The sequence below is a fragment of the Pteronotus mesoamericanus genome, unplaced genomic scaffold (genome assembly GCF_021234165.1).
Source record: "Pteronotus mesoamericanus isolate MK-2021 breed Mesoamerican mustached bat unplaced genomic scaffold, CSHL_Meso_final scaffold_54, whole genome shotgun sequence".
NCBI lineage: Eukaryota > Metazoa > Chordata > Mammalia > Chiroptera > Mormoopidae > Pteronotus > Pteronotus mesoamericanus.
The window spans coordinates 77,036,990-77,063,245 of record NW_026555321.1 but is presented as its reverse complement, the minus strand read 5'-3'; the positions used below and the strand labels follow the sequence as shown (position 1 = coordinate 77,063,245).

Below are 26,256 nucleotides of genomic sequence, written 5' to 3'. Positions count from 1 at the left end.
TTTAGCAAAACAGCAGGATACAAAATCAATATTCAGATTGAAGCCATTTTTGTACATCAACAACAAAATATCAGAATCAGAGGTCAGGAAAAAAAATCCCATTTGCTCTAGCAACAAGAAAAATAAAGTATCCAGAAATCAGCCTAACCAAGGAGGTAAAAGACTTGTACTCAGAAAACTATACAACACTGAAGAAAGAAACTATGGAGGACACAAACAAATGGAAGCATATACTGTGTTCATGGACTGGAAGAATTAACATCATCAAAATGTCCATATTACCCAAGGCAATTTACAGATACAATGTAACCCCTATTAAAATACCAATGACATATTTCACAGATATAGAACAAACATTTCAAAAATTTATATGGAACCTTAAATAATCCTGAAGAGCCCCATATTGAGAAATATTGAGAAAGAAGAACAAAGTTGGGAGGATCACAATAGCTAACATCAAACTATCTTACAAGGCCACAGTAATCAAAACAGTCTAGTACTGGCATAAGAACAGATACATAGACCAATAGAACAGAATAGAGAGCCTGGAAATAAATACATGTTATCTATGGTCAATTAATATTTGACAGAGGGGGCAGAAGCATAAAATAGAGTAAAGATGATCTTGTCAACAAATGGTATTGGGAGATCTAACAGCTACATGCAAAAAAATGAAACTAGACCATCAACTTACACTCTTCACAAAAATAAACTAAAGATGGATAAAAGACTTAAATATAAGTCATGACACCGTAAAAGTCCTAAGGAGAACATAGGCAGGGAAATCTCAGATATTCCTTGCAGCATTTTTACTGATATGTTCCCTAAAGCAAGGGACATAAAGAAAAGAATAAATAAGGAACCTCATCAAAATCAGAAGCTTCTGCACAGCTAAGGAAAACATCAGCAAAATGAAAAGGAAACCAACCATATGGGAAAACATTTTTGCAAATGATACCTTAGACAAGGGTGTGATCTTCGCAATATATAAAGAACTCAAAAGACTGAACTCCAGGAAGAGAAATAGTCCAATTAAAAAATGGGCAAAGGAACTGAACAGACACTTCTCCAAGGAAGACATACACAGGGCCCAGAGAATTATGGAAGGATGCTCAGCATCACTAGCCTTCAGAGAAGTGCAAAATAAAACCACAATGATATACCTCTTCACACCAGACAGAGTGGCCATCATAAACAAATGAACAAACAATAAGTGCTGTTGAGGCTGTGGAGAAAAGAGAACCCTAGTATGCTGTTGGCGGGAATGCAGACTGACGCATCCACTGTGGAAAACAATTATAGTCCTGCGAATATACTCTAAGATTCCTGAAACACCAATTCAAAATAACCTGTGCTTCCCAGTGTTCATAGCAGCACAATTTACAATAGCCAAGTGTTGGAAGCAACCAAAGTGCCCATCCGTAAATGAGTGTATCAAAAAACTGTGGTATATTTACACAATGGAATACAATGTAGCACAAAGAAAGAAAGAGCTCCTATCCTTAAGGACAGCATGGATGGAACTGGAGAGCATTATGCTAAGTGAAATAAGCCAGGTAGTGAAAGAAAAATACCACTTCATCTCACTTATAAATGTAACCTAATCAACAAAACAAAAAAGCAAGCAAAATATAACAAAAGACATTGAAATAAAGAATAAACTGTTAGCAACCAGAGGAGATGGAGGAGGGTATAACAGGGGGAAAAATGGGAAGGGTCATCAAGGCACATGTACAAAGGACACATGGACAAAGAGAAAAGAGGGTACGATCAAGGGTGGGAGGTAGGGATAGGTGGGCGGGGGGATAATTGGGGGGAATAGAGAACTATACCTGAAGAACGATAAAAAATAAAAAGGAAACATTAATATCAACTAAAATTATATTTTGAAGGCAAAAGTATAATTGCATAAGATTTATAAATCTTTGTATATCTTAGAAAGTAGCTGCCAAAATATAAACAAAATTAAGAGCGTTAGAAAGATAAGTTAACACAACCTAATTATAGTAAGAATATTTATACTTCTTTTCTCAGAAAGAATAAGAACAAAAATTAGGAAGAATTTCTAAACCACCTAAGAAACTTGATTTTATTTTATATTTAGCTACTATATGAAAAGCTAAAATATACTGTATTTTTCAAGTAACTATGAAACTGTTACCCAAACTAATCACTTATAAACAAAATCTCTTATCATAGCAAAGAATCAGTTTCTATGGACCCTTTTCTTTTAAAATAATTTAATAAAATTAGAAATCAACTATCAATGTAATTTTAAAGATTCTTGGGCTATTTAATAGAAAAGTAGTTACCAGCAACTATGAATAACACTCAAAAACAAATTTTAAATATATAATTCGATATCAATAAAGACTAGATTTAGGAAGGATGGTACACTATGCTTTTTGGAATAAAAGTTTTACCGGTGAGAATAATAGGCAAAGATTGCAATATAACTGGAAGCCTAATGAATTTGGCTTTCAATATGCTATCTTTCAGTGTCACTAGAAGATTTTGAATAAGATTTTGACATAATGGAAGAATGTTCTAAACCAGTCAGACATTTCTAATGTTGAGGTTCTAGACCATATAAATTTTGATAATTGTAAAAAAATCATAACTATATTAAATATTATTTTGATAGTTACAGTAGGTTACAAGCAAACCTTATAATTACATTCTAACTTATAAAGATGTCTTTGTATGTAGAGGGGAATTTTTAAATTTGTGGGCATGGATGATAAATTATTCATCTTTATCTTTCTGGTAGGTAGTCACAGTTTTTAGTTCTTAGAAAACAATAAATGCTTTTAGCAATGAATTGCTTTTAATAAAGATTGTTCATACTTATTCATTAAATCAAATGTGTTCATTGGCACATTCGAGGAGAAAACTAAGTAAACTTCATTTGTGCAAACCTTTGTGTTTTTATATATGATTGCTGCTTGGTTTGCATCAAACTGACAATGTGAAAGGAATATATTGAAAAGGAAGATATGAACAAAGATGGAAGTCAACGGAAAGGGGAGTGATGCATTTTACATTTACAGGTGTGATGCACCATTTTATATCATTTTTAACATTGTTAATATTGGCAAATTTTATTTCATTGTCTAGCCAGAGATAGCATGTATATATCGGTAACTTTTAATATTTGACATTCAGAGATTTTTTATTTTTTATTTTTATTTTTGATTTTAGAGAGAGGGGAAAACTGGAAGAGGGAGAGGAACATCAATGTGAGGGAGAAACATCAGTTGGTCACTTCACATACATGCCCTGACCTGGGTTGAATCTGCAACCCAGGCACATGCCCTGACCGGGAATCGAACTGGTGACCTTTAACTCGCTGGATAATGCCCAACCAACTGAACCACCTGGCCAGGGTGGTGTTCAGAGTTTTAGAACAAAACCTTTTTGACCATATTTGCTTTATTTCTCTGTGTAATGTGCATATACATATTCAATATATTGTTCTCCCCCTTCTTCTTGTCTGAATTCTTTATCACATGGTGGCTGAGACCATTGCTATGTTGTTACACGTCTGTCTTCTTACAAGACTCTACCTCTATGAAGGAAGGAACTGTGTTTACTATATCAATATTCCAAGGATCTGGCAATGGGTAGAATATCAATTTACGACAAAAGAATATTAGTCAGGGAGAGCCAGATGGATGAAATAAATAGGGCAAGGTATGTGGGAAGGGGTATGAAGCTTTTGTGCTCGCTGAGCATACCACTATCCCCAAATCGCCAGGTATTCACCAACCTGAAAAGCATCTAGAACAAATTTTAAGGAAACAAAATCATCTTATGAAACAATGTGATTCCATTATTGCTGGCATGTCTTCTTTGCAAATATTTTTAATTGAGTTCAGTGTTAGATGGTTTAGAATTATGTTCAAGGTAATTACATTGCTTAATGCTAAATGAGCCTTTTGGATTTATGTCCTTTAAAATATTTTTCTAATCTTAATTTCATATTATTTATGTGAGTAGCTCTGACAGTTTGTATTTAGAAAAAATATACAGTGTGTATTTCCTTGTCTGTGACTTACATTGCTGGCCATTCAAAAAACAATGCTGTTTTTCCTAAAGCTGATCTATTACAAAATAACAGGTTAAATATCTCATTTGACTAATTTGTACTTTTTTTTCCAAACAAGGTTTACCAGTGAGTGAAAAACATGTTGCCTCCATCTCTCCAAGTAAAACATGGCCATTGTGTGCTTCTTTATATTTTATGACAAAAATTGTTGAATAAAGATTATAGTTTCTCCATTTCTTTAACATATTATAGTTTTTACATAAGAAAATTAACTTAGGTATTATTTTTCAATATTAGCACATTTTAAAATTAGTAGGCAAATATTGATATGAAACCCAGCGAATGTGTAAAACAAATTAAAAGGAGAGAAATGATACTCTCCTAACAGACGTCTTCCTCCTGAATGGTGGTGTTGGTGGATGACATATAGTAAGTAGTTAATGAATGTTTATTGAGTGATGAATGATGGGGGGACAGATTTCCTTTTTTTATGACTAATACATTCATTAGTACTAAGTACACTCATAAACAACTAGGTACCTCCCCATACATGATTATTAAATATTTTAAAGGGTAAAACAAACCATGGCTCAAAAAGGAATTTTGTAAAAAAATTTTCAGCACATGCTTATGTTTCTTAAATGTAATTTGTTTATCATTTATGTACTGTAATGAAATTTTAAAACAATAGTTTTTAGGTTACAGTCAAAATGGCAGAGTATGTGGATTCTACACTCACCTCCTCCCATGACCACATGCAAATTGCAACTAAATTATAGAACAATCAACCCGGATAACCACCTAAAGACTAGCTGAACAGAAGTCTTATAAAGGATATAAAGAATATTTTATGTCAAGACTAGTAGGAGGGGCAGAGACACAAAATGGGCTGATTTTATACCCGTGGGTGTCAGTTCAGAATCTGAAGTGGTATCTCAGGGGCAGACGTCTCCCCTGAGGAGTGATGGGTCTCAGCCTCCACTCATTTTTACCGGTAAGATTTTTACTTTCCTAAAACATATTTGCTAGTGCTTCATCTAGTGTTTGTCATCTCTTTGATACTAATAATATCTTCCAAAGTCTTCGGGTTCAGCCTCTATGGCTACCTCTTCCTCATAGTCTCTAAAAATTTAGTTCCCAGATGTGTTCTATTATCTTCCCTTCCATTTCCATTGCCACTGACTCACCTCAAAAACCTTTCTTACCTCAATCTTCCTTCAATTATTATAATACCTTTCCCTATACTATTCCTTCCCTTCTGCTGGTACATTTTGTCCATAGTACTTAACAGCAAACTCTAATATAATGATTTCCAAGGTATCTTGTAGTTTTACAGAGTATGCCTTTTCTCCTCTATTTTAATGCATTAATACACAAAAAAGCAATGTGTCATACACATCTTTATATCTTTCTAATATCTAACATTTTACTAATATATTTAAGATATTCAATATTGATAAAACTGGATTAAATATTGATTGTTGAATTAGTTTAAATCAGTTTATCTCTGCTTTTCAAGGTGTGTTTATCTTAGCAATTGAAAAGCTCCCAAAACTTAAGACAGAATAATTAGGCATTTTAAACATCTTAATGAGTCTTTAATTTCTGCTTGATTCTCAGAAAAGATCAAACCCTTTTAAATCAATAGAAGTGGAATGCCCTATATGAAAGTCTAAATTTTGTATTTATGAAGACAACTTATGAATTAGTTTGTAGCATGTTTGGCTGAAAGTAACTGAACATTTGACTGACACAGCTTAAACACATAGAGTATGCTTATGCGGTTGGTTCCTATATCACAAGGACGGTACAGCTCAAAAGCAGTCTGTACAGAGCTGCTTCATTAACACATTGCTCCAATGATATCTTTCTTTCTGTTCAATCCTTTGCATATAGGCCTCTTTTTTCTTCTCATAACTGTTAGATATCACTGCTTAGTCACAAGGTGGTTCCTGTTGCCCAAACTCACGTCTGAATTCCAGGCAGCAAACAGTTACTCTTTGCTCTTTTATTTGGGAAATAAACTCTTCACAGTGACATGTGCCTACATCTCATAGCAGATCTGTTTTCATGTGGATGCCTTCAACTGCAAGAGATTCTGAAAGGGAATATTTTTCAATGGAAATATTTGAGCATTTTCCCCATGGAATAAAAAATAGGTAGATATTAGCAGTGTTTATGCTACATCATGGTATCCAGATGAGCAGGTTTTTTTTTAAACTATGTATTTATATCCAATCCAGATTTAATTCATTTTGGATTTAATTATTTGAGAACTAAATGTATGTATATAACTTTTTAGTATAAAGACATTTCAAAAATGGCAATAATCTTAAAACCACAAGATAGAATTAACAAACCTTTTTAATTGCTTCTGGTACTTAACTGCTGTGTTTTTTCCCCTCCTCTTTCCCTTAGCCAAGCCTAGTTTTATAATCTAGCCCCAGGACACAGAGGGTTTAATTCGCACCAGCACAACTTTAAAAATGTATGGCCACCAGCCGCCTATACACCCATGTTACTTGGACTTGGGGCAGTGGAGAGGCTTTGGGTAAACTAGGCACTGTGCAACAGTGTACCCCTGGACTGTGTAACAAAATCAGCGATAAAAGTATTCTGAACACAATAAATAATTTATATGCATGTGCATGCAATTATGTTTTAAAGAACTTGTATTTTTCTGCTATTATTATTATTTTTTTTTGTTTTAACCCAGGGCGGCCCCTCTGTTTCTGTTATGGCTGTTATGTAGGTGGATATAAGTGCGTGTGTCTGTTTGTATGTGTGTAAGCTTACATGCACTCGACACTTCTTATGAACTTTGAGGTTTAATAAACTGCAGAACATGTGTTGTTGGAGTGATAACAAAAGTTCTATTCAAGAGAGTTTGTCATCAGCTGACAAAGAGTATGGTGATTGACAATTATTCATTTTAAGAGTTTCCTGGAGTCATAGACATTATTATTTAGTTTAAAAAACTTTACTATTCTACTTACGATATTTACACAAGATCTTACCTGTCAAAAAAAAAATCAGACCCTGATAAACACAGAAAAAACACCCGAAAAATATGAAACTGACCAGCATAGTCTGATGCTAGAGCTGGGACAACTTTAGGGCAGTAAGTGCTGGAGGCTGCAAGCAGTGGCCTTGACTCCCCAAAAGTCACAGTCCTTCATTCATCCTACCTCCCCCCATTCAGGGAATGTTTTATGATTTGACTTGTTTAACATCATCTCCCTAAATTGCAACAGATTATTAATTTATTGTCTCTATTGGTGTATCTGAGGAAAAAAAATTTCCCTAGAAATGTTAATACCATGAAAAACATTTTCTATGCTTTCAAAAGAAGGTATAGAAATGACATATTTTTCTTAAAGTCTTTGGTAGTTTCTGGGGGACATTATGTGTGAAAGACATGACCATTATTTTTAGATTTTTAATGGTTTGGGATTAAAAAAACACTTTCAAAAGAATAGTATTTGGTTTTTGTTTTGCTTGTATTATTTTATATTCGATGTGTTTTTTTTTGAAGCATAACACCTAATGAAACATTTGTCCTCTAATAGTCTTTATGTAACAATTTAGTATCATGCTAGTCTTTTGTTTTTCAGCTTCTTGCATTTAGTTTCTATTTGTTCTATGTCTTCATCTGTACCAGTTGATGTTTAACTAAACTCTAATATCATTTATGATCCTATTCATTTATCATACTACAATACTCTAATGATTTCTATCAGTTTGCACTGCAATCACAATCTTCTAATCTTTTGTTCCTTGCAACTGTACTTGTGTTACGTGTAGATCTGTGTGTCAAGATTTTTAATTGGTCTTGATATGGTTCATTAATCAATACATCCATAAAAGAGGCTTATTTTATTTGAATGTGCATAGAGTAAATAAATTTAAGATTTACCCTTTTTGTTTTAATGAATATTCCTTTAATTCTTTTTCGTTGTTTTATTATCCATTTTGGCCAAGCTCACAATTACCTACAGATAATTTCCTTCCCTAGCCTGGCTCAAATGATAAATAAAGGAAAAAAAAAACAATCTTCAATGAAAGGTGTGCATCACAGCAAGGGGCACTTAGATGAAAAGGCCTGTTGATGTAGACATCAACAATGTAAATAAAAATGCTTTTATTGTATGAGGCATTATGGTCATGACTTTTATAAAGTCAACTATGAGGATAAGTTTTAATAAAATGGCCAAATGCTTGATCTGAGCACATGCTGTTTTAGTATTGGACATGCAACCCTGACGGCCACCACTGTAACTGGAAGACCCAGGAATGCAGCATCATTCAGGCCTAGTTTCTCCAGCCTCCACTACCTGCCTTTGTGACATTCTGGATTTTGGATTTTCTCACCTTTGGGTCCAATTTCCCCATTTACCTAGCAAGTCAGTCATTTTAGTGTTAGAAATGAATGTAAAACAGTCATTTACTTAGGTTTTTTTATATTTTTGGTAGAATGTGGACTCTTGAAGAATTAAAAAATTATGAGAACACATTAAATAAATTAATGCTTTTCATCCAGACTTGCTTAATTATGAGTACTAGTTTTATTAAATAGTCGAAATCAAATTTCCCAAGACTGGTGTCTTGACTAAATGATTTCTCTTCACTGCTACCTACTTTCTTTGTATAGCCCTTCTACTGTGTCATGAACCCATTTTTTAATATATAAATATTTTGTTTATTTCAGGAAATTCTCAGTAATTGTAAGAATTAGTGCCATGTTCTGAAAAGAAAATCAGGCTGGAGTTGAGTGACCTGAATGTTCATACTGCCTCTGCCACTTATTAGCTCTGACGGAGAGTAATGCAGTTTAGCCTTCCCCAGCCCGAATTTCTTCATTTGTGGAACATATAGCCTAGGGTGGTAAGTCGTTTTCCAAGTCAAGTTTCCTATAGGACTCTATTACAAATACCTTGAAGGCATTCCTGAGTGCTTTCATGAATTTAGGTGATCTTGTAATGTATTTTCTATCATAGTTATTTAGCCTAGCACCTTACTTAGAACTGAAGAATTTTAGAAGTCTTTATTAGTGGCACTCAATACAAAACTTGAAACAAATATACTTTTCCAAATATTATTTATTTTATCATGTTTCTTGTATTTCCAGATGGTGGGTGGGATCAAGAAGTAGTAGGAATTTTGCAGAGACCTAATAACAAAGAGAAGTAATTTGTCAGATCACCTCAGAAAATTGTTTTGAGTATGTTACCACTTAGGTATTACTGGAGATAATCCCACCTTTTTTAAATGGTCACATTGATTTATTTTTCATATTAATAAAATAATAATTAATAGATTCCATAACTGTGTATTCATTATAAAGCCAAGTCAACTGTAGAAGATCTGAATGTTTGGAAATTTTAGGATTTTGACTTAAATGTGGCTTTTTTTTTACTTAAATTTCAAAGGTGTCATTTCATGCGAGGAAGAAACATTCATATTGTTTCTTTCTGAAATTTCTAGAGAAACGTTTAAAATTTTATTCTGTATGTGAAAGTTTAGAGAAAATTATTTTGTTAATAAAATATGACTTTTTAAAATATCTCTTATTGCTAATAAATAACAACTATGAGTATTTAATCATATGCAATAGATCCCATAAGATTTAGAAACAACCTTTTATTGTCTACTGCTTTTTTGTTTTGCAAACCAGATTTGTATATTTCTTGTTTCTTCGCAGTTAAACATAAACATATGCGAGTACCTTCACACTCTTAATATCCTCCTTCTTAAAAATAATTGGAAACAAATTATAATTATACAACCTATTTAAACATATTTTTGCTATTAAAATTTTATAAAATAATTTTCAATTCTGGTGTAATTTTCATTCCCTTTTGCTTCTTCACAATTTATAATAAACTGCAAGGATCAGGTGGTGCTAGAAGGACATGCTGTAGAATTTCTTTGTGAAACTGAAGGACACATACCTCCAGCAATTGCCTGGAGAAAAGCAGATATTACTGTATTTACAAGTGATTTTTTCAAGAAACATATATCTTATTTTTACAAGAATATACAAAGAGTTTAAACTAATTATCATAGGTATATCATGGATATGAATATATCACAATGAAAGTTATTTTTTTCAATCCTTACCTGAGGATACTTTTACTGATTTCAGAGAGAAAGGAAGGGAGAGAGATAGAAAAAGAAAGAGAAACATCAATCAGTTGTCTTCCGGATGGACCTGGGGATCAAACCCACAACTTAAGTAGTTATGTGCCCTGATCGAGGCTTGAACCCGAAACCTTTTTGGTGCAGAGGACAATGCTCGAACCAACTGAGCCACCTGGCCAGGGCTCAATGAAAGTAACTTTTTTTTTTATCCTCACCTGAGGGCATGCTTATGATTTTAGAGAGAAAGTAAGAGAGAGAGAAAAGGAGAGAAACATACATGTGAGAGAGAAACATCAGTTGGTTGCCTCTTGTATGTGCCTCAACCAGGCATCAAACCTGCATCTAAGCATATGTCCTGACCAGTAATCAAACCCATGGTCTTTTGGTTTATGAGACAACACTCTACCCAACTGAGTTACACCAGCTAAGGCTCAATAGAAGTAATTTTTCATGTAAATGTGCCATTAGAATTTCTGTTAAGTTTTAAGTTTCAGCATTTGAATATGTGGCCTTCTTTAGATCTTTCTTCCTGAGACTCAGTTTCCTAATTTATAAAACAAAATTATTGGAATGTTCAGCAGTTTTAAAGGTTTTTTTTTTTAAGTAGCAGAATTTTTGTACAGTCTAAAGTGAAATTGTAAATAAAATGAAATAATATGTGAAGCTCTAACATACAAAATGGATAAAAGAGAGCTATTGTCATTGGTAGAGTGTGGGGCCTGGGAGGCAGGGGCTGCCTTTCCCACAGATGGGGTCTGTTACTTCTAGGGGACACTTGGGACATTACAGAACAAAGTAGACATCCTGTGAGATAAGATCTTGTCTATGATTTCTCTGGGCTGGGAATTCCCAACTTCCCCAAAGATTAAATTATAAATATATCAATATTTGGGAATTTCTTTTGACTAAAGTTCTTGCTCTAGTCTTAATTAGAGTGGATAGGAGATGGATGTTGGAGCCAGAAAGCTGACATTCACATCTACACTTTATTTACTAGTAGTATGACCTTGGGCAAGTGAGTTAACTGCTATTTAACAGAGGCTCTTCATCTGAATGCTGGGAGTAATTATATCTCCTATGAATGCTGGGAGTAATTATATCTCCTACAAATATGGTAGCTGTGGATTTATGGTGGATGTGAAATTATAAATAATTTCAATTATTTATAGTTTTAAACATTTAGAACAGTAACTGGCATATCTGTGTACAAATCCAACAAAGTTTAGCTATCATTTTTTCCTTTTATACATGAATTAGACATTTCATAAGACAAATATTCACTGAAATAGTTGTTAATGACAACACATTTACTTGTTAGGAAGGTCAGTGTAAGCTCCAAGGTAAATTGTATAATTATGGCCTGGGGCATGGCTGTTAGAATTACCAGCGTGGGTACCACAAAAATCACCATTCTTGATATACTACCTCAGCATTTTAAATGTTATAATTCAATGTTTTTATATTTCAAATATTGTATACATGTAATAAGCAAATATTATGAAGGTGAATACTGTATTTAGTAATCATTTTGTGGATAATCTAAAGAAATATAAAAAAAAAGTTTCCTTCCTAGCCAAAAGTTTATCTCCTTTGTCCCTTTTATACTATATTAAGTAAGGGGTAAGGAGATAAAACTGCAAAAGGAGGTATGGGCAAGCTTGTGCAATGCCTCTCCAGCCCTGTCAAGAGTTTTCGCTTTTATTCTAATAGTTATGGGAACCACTAAAAGCAAGAATGATGATGTGATCAGATTAGTTTTGAAATTTGCACTGTAACTGTGATAAGTAAAACTGAAGGGGCAACTAGGAAGTTGCGGGAATTCCTTAGATTGCTGAGCTGTTCTTTTGGGGGCCAATCCAGAGTCCTGCCATATTTTCTTGATACAATAGTAGGGTTGGGTCATCACCCTGTTCCATGATACCAAGGAATTCCCAAAAGGCAGATTCCAACTTTTACCCAGGCCAACTATGTATTGTAAGTAGAGCTTTCAGCTCTTTGAGCTATGTAAATGCAATACAAAGTACTTTCTTTTCCCCTTTTCAGGAGGGCGGCTCCTTCAGGATGGTCAGCATACAGTTCTCTCCTCTGGCACTTTGAGAACGGACCATGCAGCAAGCACATTATGATCAAGGCTAATATGAATGTCAAGTAGTCAGCCCTTTGCAAGTTAAAAAGAAGTGTCCAGCTGACTGTAAAACACAAAGGTATATCATGTCGTGATTGTGTTTACATATCCTGAAGGGAATGCCTCTTTTGTTTTCAATTTTACTGAGAAGTAAATTGAAATACATTAACATATAAATATTTACATATATTCTAAAATGATTACCAAAATAGGTTTAGTTAACATCCATTATCTCACATAGATACAATAAAAAGAAACAAACAAAAAATTCTCCTTGTGATAAGAAGTTTTAGGATCTACTCTCTTTACAACTTTCCTCCATATATTACATCAGTGCTAACTATAATCATCGCTATGTGCATCACAACCAGTGTCTCAGGGTGCATACTGCCTGAGGGGTCTAGTCAAGAATGAATGATATGTGGTTGTCACTAGGTAGTTTTATTTTCTTGCAAGGAGATGGATTAATGTCCAAAGCTCTGTCTCCTGTAGGGAGGCTTAGCCATTTCTTATATGGTTATGTAATTAAGTGTAACTTCAGAGTTTGCACATTAACAGTAGATGCCATTACATATGTCACATGTTCAGAGAATAGCAGAGATTTCTTCCTCTGGTCGGGAATTTTACTATTATAATTAGGATAGATCATACTGAAGACACTGGAAAGACTGTACTGCATAGATTCAGCTTCATAGTTCCTCTATTTGTATTTCTACTTTGCAGTTGGCTACAAGCTCATTTGGCTGCAGCTGCATCTAAAAAATGTTGTGCTGCATTTTAGCATTTAGCAAGAATAGTGTTTAGAAAGAACTGCCCAGACCTTGAAACTCTTGCCCTACCTAACATTCCCAGTATTTATTTATCTGGAAATTTTTAACCCTTGACCATCTACTTCCAATTCTCCTCCCCAGCCCTGCTTCTGGTAACCACAAATCTGATCCCCTTTTCAGAAATGTGTTGGCTTTTTAAAAGGTTACATACATAAGTGAGATCATATGGTATTTGTCTTTCTTTGTATGAGTTATTTTACTTAGCATAATGTCTTCAAGTTTTATCTATATTATTGCAAATGGTAGGGTTTTCTTTTTTTTTGAATGGCTGAATAGTAATGCATTGTATATATATCACAACTTCTTTACCCATTCATCTATTGATGAATGCTTAAATCACAAGATGTTGGAATCAGGCCCCAAAATGTTTTAAAAAATATAGCTGCAAATCTAGTATTATATAATCATAAAATTTTCAAGGACAAGAACTAAATAAAGACTTTTTCAGGTAAGCTGAGAGTGCTTGTGAAATACTGCTTTCAGGAAATTTCTAAAGGTTATATACTTCTTAAAAAAGGAAAAGGTCTTCAAAGAATGACAGGTTTAAAAAAAAGATGCAAAGTAGAATTTAAAAAAACTGGTGAATATATATGTGATATTAAAATATATTCTGTATTAAATACTAATGTTTAGATTTGACATTGAATAAAAATTACTTAATTAAATATTACCTAACAGTAGAATATCAGTTGGGAAATGTTTATTGAAAGTGGTAGAAATTCTTACATACCTGAGTTGAGGAGTTGGTTAATCTGTTAATCTCAGGTTTTTAAAACAATAAATGCAGGAATATCAAGAGTAATTAGCAAAAAATAAAACTGTAGTTATAAATTTTAAATTAGATAAAAAAATGGGTATCACAAAACCAATAAATAATTATTTAAATAAAACATAAGAAAGGAGTAAAAAAATTAGTAGTTAATTTGCAGACAAATTCTGTAAATATTCTAAGATAAAAATCAATTCATTGAGGGAGGGGAAGAGAGAGAGAAAGAGAGACATTGACTCTTTACTTGCATGCACTCTGACTGAGGATAGAATCCACAGCCTAAACATGTGCACTGACCAGGAGACGAACTGATGACCTTTGGTTGCTGGGTGATGCTCCACCAACTGAGCCACACAGCCCAGGGCATTCCCTTCATTTCTTATTGAAGAAATATAATTACAGAGCCAAACATGTTAATCAGTGAAGCCATGTGAACATGTTTGAAGGAAAAAGTATTAACCACCCCCGTCTTGTGTCAGGGGTCCCCAGCACTACGGCTCCCTTACACCATCCTGCTTTCAGGGGTTTTTTTTGTATATTCAGAAATGGAATTCCAGAAATGAAATTGCTGAGTCAGACAGTGATTCTATGTTTAGTTGTTTGAGGAATCTCTTTCCTGTTTTCCGCAGTGGCTGCCCCATTCTGCACCATTTCATCTTCCCACCAACAGGGCACCATTGCATAAGGGTTCCGATTTCTCCACATCCTTGCCAGCACTGGTTTTTGGGGTTTTGTTTTGTTTTTCATAGCAATCATCCTGTTGAATGTGTGGTATTGGGTCACATGATTTTAACATTGAGATCCACTGTCAAATATATACCATATGTGGTCCCACTTTCTCCTCATTTGCTTCTCCGGGAAACTGGCCCAAGCTGGGCTCCTGGGACTGTGCTCCTAACAGCTGGTCCAGAGGCTGTGTGCCAACACAGTGGCCTGACTGAGAGGGTGGGCATGACCCCAGAAAGGAAAGATGGGGCTGCCCACTTCTGTCCCCTTTGCTGGACCTTCCTTTGAAATAAACTCCCTTTTCCCAGCTGGCTAGCTTAGTCCCAAGTAAACGCCCTTTCTTGCCCATCTCCAAAAAAGAAAAAAAATAGAAATTGAACTGGAAGATGCCATATAAGGAACTTTTAAAAGACTTTTTATGGTACGGCCTCCCCTTCAGCACTTCTTACATTGGGGCCCAGTATTTCTCTGTGTGAGGTGGAGGGGGTGTCTTGAGCACCATGAGATATTGAACAGCACCCTTTATCCCCACATAGTCCATATCAGGATCACCCCCTAGTCATGACAACCACAGATGTCCCCAGACACTGCCAAGGTTCTTGCAAGCTAATACGAGGCTAGGGAGTCACTCTCCTGGGGCCAAAATTTGGGGGACACACCATATAGCTTGGTCATCAAAATGAGTGATATTAAAGCAATATTTTAACAATTAAAAATGAACACAAAAAATTCATTGTGAACAAAATGTCAAAAATTTTATGCTGTTTCAAAAACACCAGGTTTAACATGCACAAAGCCAAGAAAACCAATGATACCAGACACTGAATTTATTACACTATCCTTTGAACACCCAGCAGGAATCAACTGCTGGATGCAGGTACCATGGAGTGCAAGAAAATGTCAAAATTTTATGTAAATACAGGGTTGAATGAAGAGTGTTGTGTCAAGCCATTTTGGAAACCAAGACAAAATGACATATGCCTCATTTATAAGTGTTTTTAAGTCATTTATTTTAATGGTTAACTTTTCCCCTAGATCATTAAAGTGGTTGAAAAAATATGGAAGTGTAGGTAGATACACTTCACTTCCTTGTACAACTAAAGGAGTGATAGCAATAAATGTAAAAACAAAAAACAGCCAGAATTTCCAGAAAATTGAACTGTATGGAAGTCCAACAACCAAGGACTTAAAGAAGAAACATTCATCCAAACTGGTAGGAGGGGCAGAGATGGGAAGCTGGTGGTGAGGATGTGTGACAAGGCAGTGGCTGGTCGACCTGGGTGGGTGAGGCTGTGGCTGGCTGACCGGGTGGTCCCACATTTGTGTGTGGATAAACTGGAAGGAACAACTGGGTAGTGAGACAAACTGCAAAAGCCAAGGTTCCAGTGCAGGAAACTAAAGCCTTAAAACCTCTAGTTGTAAAAATCTGTGGAGCTTGGCAGTGGGAGAAACTCCCAGTTCCACAGGAGAGTTTGTAGGAGAGACCCATGAGCTTCTAGAATGTACACAAGCTCACCCGCCCAGGAATCAGCACAGGAAATTGCACAGTCATCTTGTGGGAAGTGAGAGAAGCAACTGAAAGCAGACAAGAGCCAAGCAAGTGGCATTATTCTCTCTCTGACCCCTCCCCACATATATCGCCACAACGCAGTGAAGTGAGTTGCTGCACCCTTATGAATACTTAAGACTTTGCCCCTTACAATGAAACAGGAGCTCTGAGACAAAGAAATATGGCCCAAATGAAAGAACAGAGCAAAACTCCAAAAAAAGAAGTGATGAGGAGATGGCTAACCTATCAGATGCTGAGTTCAAAACACTGGTAATCAGGATGCCCACAGAAATGATTGAGAATGGTCACAAAATAAAGAACTTAAGTCTATGCAAAGCGAAGTAAAGCTAAATGCATAGGGAACCAACAATGAAGGGAAGGAAACCAGGACTCAAATCAACAATATGGAATAAAAGGAAGAAATAAACATCCAATTAGAATAGAATGAAGAAACAAGAATTCAAAAAAAATGAGAGGCTTAGGAACCTCTGGGACAACTTTAAATGCCCCAATATACAAATAATATGATTATCCAGAGGATAATCTTATCCTGTGTGTGCCAGAAGGATAAAAGGAAGAGAAAGAAACTGAAAACTTATTTGAACAAATAATAAAGGAAAACTTCTCCAATCTCATGAAGGAAATAGACATGCAAGTCCAGGAAGTTCACAGAGTCCCAACCAAGTTGGACCCAAGGAGGAAAACACCAGGACACATCATAATTACATTACCCAAGATTAAAGATAAGGAGAGAATCTTAAAAGCAGGAAGAAAAAAAGCAGAGAGTTACTTACAAAGGAGTTCCCATAAGACTATCAGCTGATTTCTCCAGAGAAACCTTACAGGCAAGAAGGGACTGGAAAGAAATGTTCAAAGTCATGAAAGGCAAGGACCTACATCCAAGATTACTCTATCCAGCAAAACTATCATTTAGAATGGAAGGGCAGATAAAGTGCTTCCCAGGTAAGGTCAAGTTAAAGGAATCCATCATCACCAAACCCTTAGTATATGAAATGTTAAGGGGACTTATCTAAGAAAAAGAAAATAAAAGACTATGAACAGTAAAATGACAACAAACTCACAACTGCCAAAAATTGAACCTATAAAACAAAAACAAAAAGAAACTAAGCAAAGTACTGGAACAAGAACAGAATCATAGATAATCATAGAGATGGAGATCACATGGAGGGTTATCAGTGGAGTTGGGGAGGTACAGGGAATAAGAAGCATAATTGATAGGTATAAAATAGACAGAGGGAGATTAAGAGTAGTAGAGGAAATGGAGAATCCAAAGAACTTATATGTACAACCCAAGGACATAAACTAAGGTGGTGGGTATTGCTGGAGAGAGGAAGGGTGCAGGGCAGAGAGGGATAAAGGGGAGAAAATAATGGGACAACTGTAATAGCATAATAAATAAAACTTACTTAAAAAAAGACATTGAAAATGAATTGTATTAAAATTTAGAGTAGTTTGAGATTAAATATTTTATTTGTAACCCACCCCCCAAAACCAATTCACTCTGATATGATTCTTCCAGAATATAGAAGGAATTTTTTTCTAACTTTAACTAATAAAAGACATTATAAGAAAGATGTTAAGGATAACTTCTACAAAATACTGTCCAACTCTAACCATAGACATTGAGATTACTGGAGGAAAAATCATGATTTTAATAGATGCAATAAAAATATTTGATTTAATTTATCATCTCTGCATTATTGAGAAAAGATCTTGTCCTGGCTGATGTGACTCAGTTGTTTGGAGCGTTGTCCCATAGCCAAAAGGCTGCAGGTTCAATTACTAGTCAGGGCACACACCTAGATTGTGGTTTGATCCCCAGTGTGGCACGGGCATGTGTAACTCTGGATTCAGATGTGTACGATTCCTGATCCAGAGCCAATCTCTGGGCGCATACAGGAGGCAACCAATTGATGCTTATCTCTCACCTGATGTTTCTCTCTCTCCCATACTCTCTCTAAAAGCAATGACAAAAAATGTCCTTCAGTGAGGATAAATTTTTTTTTAAAAGAAAAGATCTAAAGATCTTAACAATATGAAAATAAACCACTAAAATCTTTCTATAAAAATAGTTTTTGGTATAGAAAAAAGTACAGGAAATAATATTTTCAAGGTAAAATGTTAGAAATGTTCTTTTTGAAATTAGAAAGAAGATTGTATTTATTCAATGCTATAATAGAAGGTCCTAGCTGGTACAAAAAGGACAGAAATAGAAAAAAAGTTAAGAGTTTAGATGAAATATGTACAATTATATTATTTATATAAGATTTTCCTCACACATAATCCAAAATCATCTACAAATAATTATCAGAAATTATGAGTTTAACAAGATCATTGAATATGACATCAACAAATAAAAAATTATCTTCTTTTCTGCATTCCATCAGCAGAATACTCAAATTTATTTTTGAAATGATACTTCTTAAAATAGCAGGAAAGTATAAGTTACTTAAAAGTAAATCTAACAGTACATTATTTTTGACTGTAGGTACAATATTGTACAGCAGATCTCTAGAATTTATTCATCTTTCTTAACTTCAAATTTTACCTTCTGATTAGTAACTAAAATTTTGTTAAGGAATGAAGGACATAGGGTATGATGGGCAGTGACTACTGTTATTCAAGTTTTGTTTGTTTTTTTTTTTTCATGAAGGGAAGCACTAAAAATGTGGCAGTGAAGATGGGTCAGATACATGTAAGAATATAGTGAAGAGCCTGCTTTTCTAAAGGAAAGAAGTCAGAAAGATGACAGAGAAAATAATGAATGGTTCAATGTCTCTCAGGTGACATGTTTGAATGGGATTTGCAAATACAATGAAGCAATTTGCCTTTAAAAAAAGAGAAGCGGTATTTCTTTAGTTTACATGAGGAGAAGAGGGGAGCAAGGAATGGGTGTACAGAGAGATACCTCTATGATAGAAACTTCAGGAATTTATAATATGTATCTTTTCTCTGTAGAGTAGAAGGTGGGTAATTTTGTGGAAGAGTTTTGTGATGAGAGATGAATTAGGTGACTTGAACAGAGTGGTAAGTGCTCAGAGTTTTTTGTTTTTTTCTTTTCTGTTGTTACTAAATGGGATCTGAAGTGACAAGGGCAATTTGTCCCCAAGAAACCAAGACATGACCACTTCAGATATTTTGGAGGGAAAGGTGAGAATAAAAGAGTGCAGGTATGTTGAACAGAAGGACAATGGTGTAAAGAAGTTGAGAATTTGGAAGAAAAGTGGTAGAGGTAACGAAACTTGGGATCTTGGCCAAAAAGGGAAACGAGAAGGGATTTGATCAATAGGGAAGAAGAGCAGTGCTCCTGGGAGTGTACTTGAAGTCAAAATGAAAAGATGAGAAAACAGTAGAGAGAGGTTTAGCTTTAAAGTGTGGTATGAAACATTTCTAATAAATTATAATTAATGGCATAACCTATGCTAATGAGTAGCTGTTGTGACAAGAGGAGAAAGTGGTTGGAGGTACAGGAAATCAGGTAATCAAGGTCATGATGTGAAATGTTAGATGTTAAAAATCACTTGGTTAAATCGGAAGAATAATTTCCTAATAGAGTCACTGCTCTTCATGAGATGCCCACTATGATTGTCAGGAATCATAAACTATGGTTTCAGGAAATCCAAAGTCTTATTTAACTTGGCACATAGATATTTTAATAACACAAAATCCTCAATTTAAGAATATAATTTCTTTAACTTAGTAATAAATTATTGATGTTAGCATATATTTTTATTTCAGTCATGCAAAAAAGATATTAGGAAAGACATGATGAAAGCACTTATACCTACTACTCAAATAAAGGAATAAACATTACAAATATGTTTAAAGACTGTTCATTCCTCTTCTTTTCTACCAAACTTGTCACTAACCTGGGTTTTGTGTCTATGATTCCCTTGCATGTTCACATAGTTGACTTATTTTAACAAAACTTTTTATTTTGAGGTAATTGTTGATTCACATTTGGTTGGTAGAAACACTGAGAAACCTAATGTACCATTTATCTAATTTTCCCCAGTGGTAACATCTTTCAAAATTATAGGACAATATCACAACCAGTAAATGTAAAGATCAAGAAAATTTTCATTACTACAGGGACCATCATGTTGCTCTTCTTAAAGCCATGCTTGAGTTCCTCCTATTCTCCCCACCTCCAGATTCACCACTCACTAAAACCTTGGTAACTATTAATTTGTTCTCTGTTTCTATAACTTTGTCACTTCAAGAATGTTATATAAATAGATTTATATAGTATTTAACTTTTGGGGTTACTTTTTTCATTCAGCATAATTGTCTGAATATTCATCTAGATTTTGTGTATTGACATGTTAAAGATCACTTGGTTGAATCAGAAGAATCAGTAAGCCTTTGTTGTGTAAGTAGTTTACAACTATTTCTCTTAGTCTGTAACTTGTATTTTCATCTTCTGAATATGGTCTTTCACAACACAATAGTTGTTGTTTTTGATGAAGTCCAGTTCATCATTTTTTTCTTTAATGGATTGAGCTTTTGATACAAAATCTAAGAAGACTTTACCTGGCCCTAGCTTCCGAAGATTATCTCCTATTTTTTTCTAAAAGTTTCATAGTTTTACATTTTATGTTTAAGTTTGTAGTTTTTTTTTTTAGCTAATTTTTGTATAAGGGTTGAGACTTAGGTTGAAAGTCATTTTTTGTTTGTTTGTTTGTTTGTCTATTGCTATTACCCAATTGCTCCAGCACCGTATGTTTAAAAGGTCTCCATATAGTTGTTTTGCATCTTTGTCAAAATCAGTTGGGCATATTTCTGTGGTTCTACTACTGAGTTGTTTACTCTGTTCTATTTACATACGTGTTTGTGACAACCATTTGTCAATAATACACAGTCTTTATTGTTGCAGCTATGTATTTGGTCTTTTGTAGGTTGACTCCTCTCACTTTATTTGTCTTTGTCAAAATTGTTTAGCTATTTCAGTTCCTTTGCATTTCCATATCAACTTTAGAATAATCTTATCTATATCCCTTAAGAATAAATCTTGCTGGAATTGTGATATAAATATCAAATTTGTGAAGAAATGTCATCTTTGCTATCATGAGATTTTCAATCTGTTAATTTTTTTTCTTTTATTTGATTTCTCATATCAGCATTTTGTAGATTTCAGTACACAAGTGCTATATATATTTTGTTAAATTATACCTAAATATTTTAATGTTTTTGAACAATTGTAAATTGTTTTTTAAATTTCTGTGTCCATATGTTCATTGCTTAAATATACAAATTCAATTTTTAAAATATTTATCTGGTACAGTCCTGCTGAGCTCACTTTGAAGTATTTTGGCAGATTTTTTTTTTAGAATTTTCTACATAGAAAATAATATAATCTTCAAATATGGAGTTTTTTTTCCCCCCCAACTATTATACCTTCTATGCCCTTTCCTACCACATTACACTGGATAGAAATTCCAACAATATGTTGAATAAGAGTGGTAAGCACAGACATTCTTACCTTGTTTACTGTCTGAGAGAAAAAGCATTTACTCTTTCACCATTAAGTAGAAAGCTGTATGTATTTTTTCTATGTATATTTGAAAATATGTAAATTGCCTTCTATTTCTATTTTTTTCTGAGAGTTTTTATTTAATTATAAATGCGTGTTGAGTTTACTGAAACAACTTCCCCATTAATAGATATTATCAGGTGACTTTTCTTCTTTAGATATTAGTATGGTAGATTTCATTAACTGATTTTCAAATATTGAACCACTCTTACATATATAAACTCTACGTGGTCATGGAATTATAAACCTTTTTATGTTGATGAATTTCATTTGCCAATACTTTGTTAATGATTTTTTGTGTCTATCTTTATGAGAGGTACTGGTCTGTAGTTTTCCTTTTATGACCCTCTTTATCTGACTTTGATGTTAGGGTAATCCTCCTCAAAAGAGTTAGGAAACATGCTCTTTTATTTTTTAGATAAAATTGTATAGAATTGGTGTTAATTTCTTCACTAATATTTTAAATTTTTTCTTGGAGATTTATTTTTGGGAGTTAAACCAGTTATGAATTTAATTTCCTTAATAATTATTGGGCTATTCCAATTATTTATTTCATATTAGATGAGTCATATAGTTTGTATTTTTTAAGAAAATAAATTAAGATGAACTCTTTTTAGCCAGCATTGTATTTTTGTTTTTACCATATATTTTTATTTCAGACTTATGAAAAGATACTGAGAAAGAATAATGAAAATTCTTGGAACCACAACTCAAATGAAGAAATAAATATTATAAATATGGTAAAAGACTGTGCTTATTCATCTTCCTTTCTTTTTCTGCTCTCACCTGTACACCAATTACTACTACATTGAGTTTGATGTTTATTATTTTCTCAGATGTCCAAGTAATTGACTCTTTAAAAAGTAGTGTGCCTAACCAAGATGGTATCCAGATTTATATAGATTGGCTTGGCTGGCATATATTGACAAAAATGATATTGACATGACATTATTTTATTTTGTTTCCACAGCCCTCTCAGTGTTTATTCAACTACCTCAGGTTACAAGCACAGAGGTTGGAAAGAATATAAACATTTCATGTCATGCTCAAGGAGAACTATAGCCCATAATTACTTGGAATAAGGTAAGATATCAACTAAAAGTACAGTAATATTAAAAACACTGACAGATGTATTGACCCACTGAAACAGAGGTAATGATTGTCATTTTGATTTATTGCTGCTGAGATTTTTGCTAGCAAGTAACACTTTTTACACTGAAATGGGTTTATTTCCTGCTTCTCTTTTAAAGTGACTCTATCTGATTTTGGCTCACGACTTTGCTAAAGTTTATCCTTTTTCATTTGCTTGGTTATAATAGCTTCATAAGCATAACTAAAATCTTCCAAGGAAAAGTTGCTCTTGTCATATATAAATTAAGAGTTTTAGTGGCTAGCAAGAAATAATTTTGAATTAATAATTCAGAGTATATTAAAAGTCATTAGCAGATATAAGAAAGGAATAAAAGTTTGGTATTAAAACAAGGTGACACGGAAAAAAGTAATTCTGTAACTCAAAACTTAAATGACTGTAAATAGTAACTCTTTATTTACATATCTTGCTCCCTTTGGGTTTTTGAGCCATCTTCTTTCAAGATAATTGCTTCACCAATTTTAAGTGTTTCATGAAAATAAAATAATGGGATTCAGATTCCAGTACTCTTGCAAATAAATAAAACTACATAGACTTGAATGACACTATTTATGATACAATTTAACAAAATATAAAATTTTTGAAAGTTGTTTCTCAAAACCACCTGGCTTATTTTTGTTGTCACTTTATAGTAACAGGTTTTACAGCTTTGGTGGCTTTCTTCCTTTTTGCTGTAGCTAAGAATCAGACGCAGTTCTCTATAAAGAGTAAGTTTAATTGTCTCAAATTTATGACTTTAAGACCATGTTCTCTCAAATAATTGAGAGAATCTAAATAATTGTTATAATTTATTTTTAATTTACTATTATATAATTCAAGTATTTTACACTAAAAATAAAAAGTATGAAAAATATACATTTTGGTCCATATCTAAAACCTTACTTTACATTGTACTAAATGCTTTATTATACAGGGCAGGGCAAAAATAGGTTTACAGTAGTGAGTACACAAAAGAGCATTCTTGTATTATTATTTATTAATTAGTGTATTATTTTCCACACAAACAACTGTAAACTTACTTTTGCCTAATCTTGTATAATCATATCAGCAAAATATCTCATAAGTCTAATTTCTAAAAGGTAGCTTCTAATAACAAATTAATTGAGGGATGGCAGACATTTTACATATACTACACTATATGCCAGACATTTTACATATACTACCATGTATAATCGTTATAAAAATCTGCTTTAAGTGACAAGTTTGAAAGGATTTGAGCTGGGTTATTTCTTCTGCAAGCATAGAAACTACCTAAAATAAGCAGATGAGGAGTTTACTGAAAAGCTATCTGCTAGTTCAGAGATTTTAAATAAAAACTGTAGAACTATGTATTTAACCTGAGAGTTCCAGCAGTAAGGACAAGAAAGGCAAGGGAAGCAACTTTCAAAAGGAGGATGCAGCCATGGTCCATCAAAGGGAAGTGGGATGAAAGACTGGGAAAACACAAGGTTGCCTCATACCCCTTCTATGGAACATCTGATCTCTCTCAGTCTGCCTTTCCATCTGGTAGGTCCCTGCTACCTTTTTTTTCATTCCCTAACCTGACTTACCAGCTAGCTACCCATTACCTTTGACTTGCTTCTTAGCACTGGCCAAAGACATCTGTGAGAGACTGAATATTCACAATTCTTTTTCTTCTCTAAACCTCTATGGTTAGTTACATTCTGGGCTATTGGCTATCACTTGAAGACAAGGATTTTTTTCCTCTTTTTCTTTATTTTTCTGTTGATATTACTACAGATGTCCCCATATTTCCATAAACACGCTTTGTTCACCTCCCTCTTATCTCCCCCTCCTTCCCTCTGGCCATCACCACACTGTTATCTGTGTCCCTGGGTTATGAATATATGTTCTTTGGTTAAACTCATCACCTTCTTTCATCCTGTTCTCCCCACCGCTCTCCAAAAGTTTTTTTGAAATTGTATCTCCCATCCTCAGTTTCCTGTAAGTCTTTTGGAAGAGGGCAGGATAAGAACATCTCCACCCATATTCCACTCCAATTGCAGTCTCATAAAACCTATTTCTTTTACTCTTTGAATTAATAGCAAAATAATGAAGAGTACATAAATCCATACTAATTACAAGTGAATGCATGTTAATAATACGTCATAGAAAGTAGAGTTATTCTAATTTTAAGCTATAATTTTAACTGAGAAACACTGATATATAAAAAGTTTTTGGCTATATGAAATTTATGAGGAAAAAATTCCTTTATCTTGAAAAAGGAATAGATGGGAAATCAGAAAATTAAATTATTTTCATGTTTTTAGGTGGTGGATTTGTGAGTATTTTTCTCCTTTCCAAATTTTATTTTTATTGGTGTTGTCAGAATTCTTTTAGAAATAAGTAGGAAATAAATAAACTGTGCATATTCATCCTTTGGAATGATGATTTTAAAATAATCATCATCAATGGGTACCGTGCCTTATCAAATGCTTTTCCCCCATCTATTGATATGATCATGTGATTTTTGTCTTTCCTTTTGTTTATATGATGTATTATAATAAAGGAGCATACCTCAACACAATAAAGGCCATATATATAAAACCGACAGCCGATATCATACTCAACAGGCAAAAACTAAAAGCTTTCCCACTAAGATCAGGAATAAGACAAGGATGCCCACTTTTACCACATCTATTCAACATAGTATTGGAAGTCCTAGCCACAGTGATCAGAAAAGAAAAAGAAGTAAAGGGCATCCAAATTGGACAGGAGGAACTAAAACTGTCATTATATGTAGATGACAGATAGTACACATGGAAAACCCTATGGATTTCACCAAAAAACTGCTTGACCTAATTAGTAAATTTGACTAAACAGCAGGATACAAAGTCAATATTCAGGAATCAAAGGCATTTTTGTACACCAATAATGAAATTTCAGAAACAGAATCAAGAAAAAAATCACATTTGCTATAGAAATAAAGAAAAATAAAGTGCCTAGGAATAAACCTAACCAATGAGGTAAAAGATTTGTACTCAGAAAGCTACATAACACTGAAGAAAGAAATTAAAGAAGACACAAGTAAATGGAAGTATGTACTGTGTTCATGGACTGGAAGAATTAACATCATCAAAATGTCCATGCTATCCAAGGCAATTTATAGATTCAGTGCAATGCCTATTAACATACCAATGGCATATTTCACAGATATACAGCAAACATTTCAAAAATTTATATGGAACCATAAATGACCCTGAAGAGCCCCAGCAATTTTGAGAAAGAAGAACAAAGTAGGAGGGATCTCAATATCTGACATCAAACTATATTACAAGGCTACAGTAATCAAAACAGTCTGGTACTGGCATAAGAACAGACAATAAATCAATGGAACATAATAGAGAACCCAGAAATAAATCCA

The 26,256-nt window shown here is 33.8% G+C and overlaps 1 protein-coding gene and 1 non-coding gene across 2 annotated transcripts in view; one reads left to right on the top strand and one right to left on the bottom strand.

Annotated features, from left to right (window-relative positions):
• PXDNL (peroxidasin like) overlaps nucleotides 1-26,256 on the top strand; it is a 354,687-nt gene that overhangs the window by 316,909 nt on the left and 11,522 nt on the right. The window contains 7 exon segments of the mRNA XM_054595292.1: nucleotides 6,467-6,531; nucleotides 6,533-6,659; nucleotides 9,913-10,022; nucleotides 12,229-12,303; nucleotides 12,305-12,363; nucleotides 12,365-12,393; nucleotides 22,713-22,825. Coding sequence (XP_054451267.1) covers nucleotides 6,467-6,531; nucleotides 6,533-6,659; nucleotides 9,913-10,022; nucleotides 12,229-12,303; nucleotides 12,305-12,363; nucleotides 12,365-12,393; nucleotides 22,713-22,825 — 578 coding nt within the window.
• LOC129061114 (small nucleolar RNA SNORA8) lies at nucleotides 15,399-15,531 on the bottom strand. Its single transcript, XR_008528082.1, has one exon. It is a non-coding gene; the product is annotated as a small nucleolar RNA SNORA8 (small nucleolar RNA).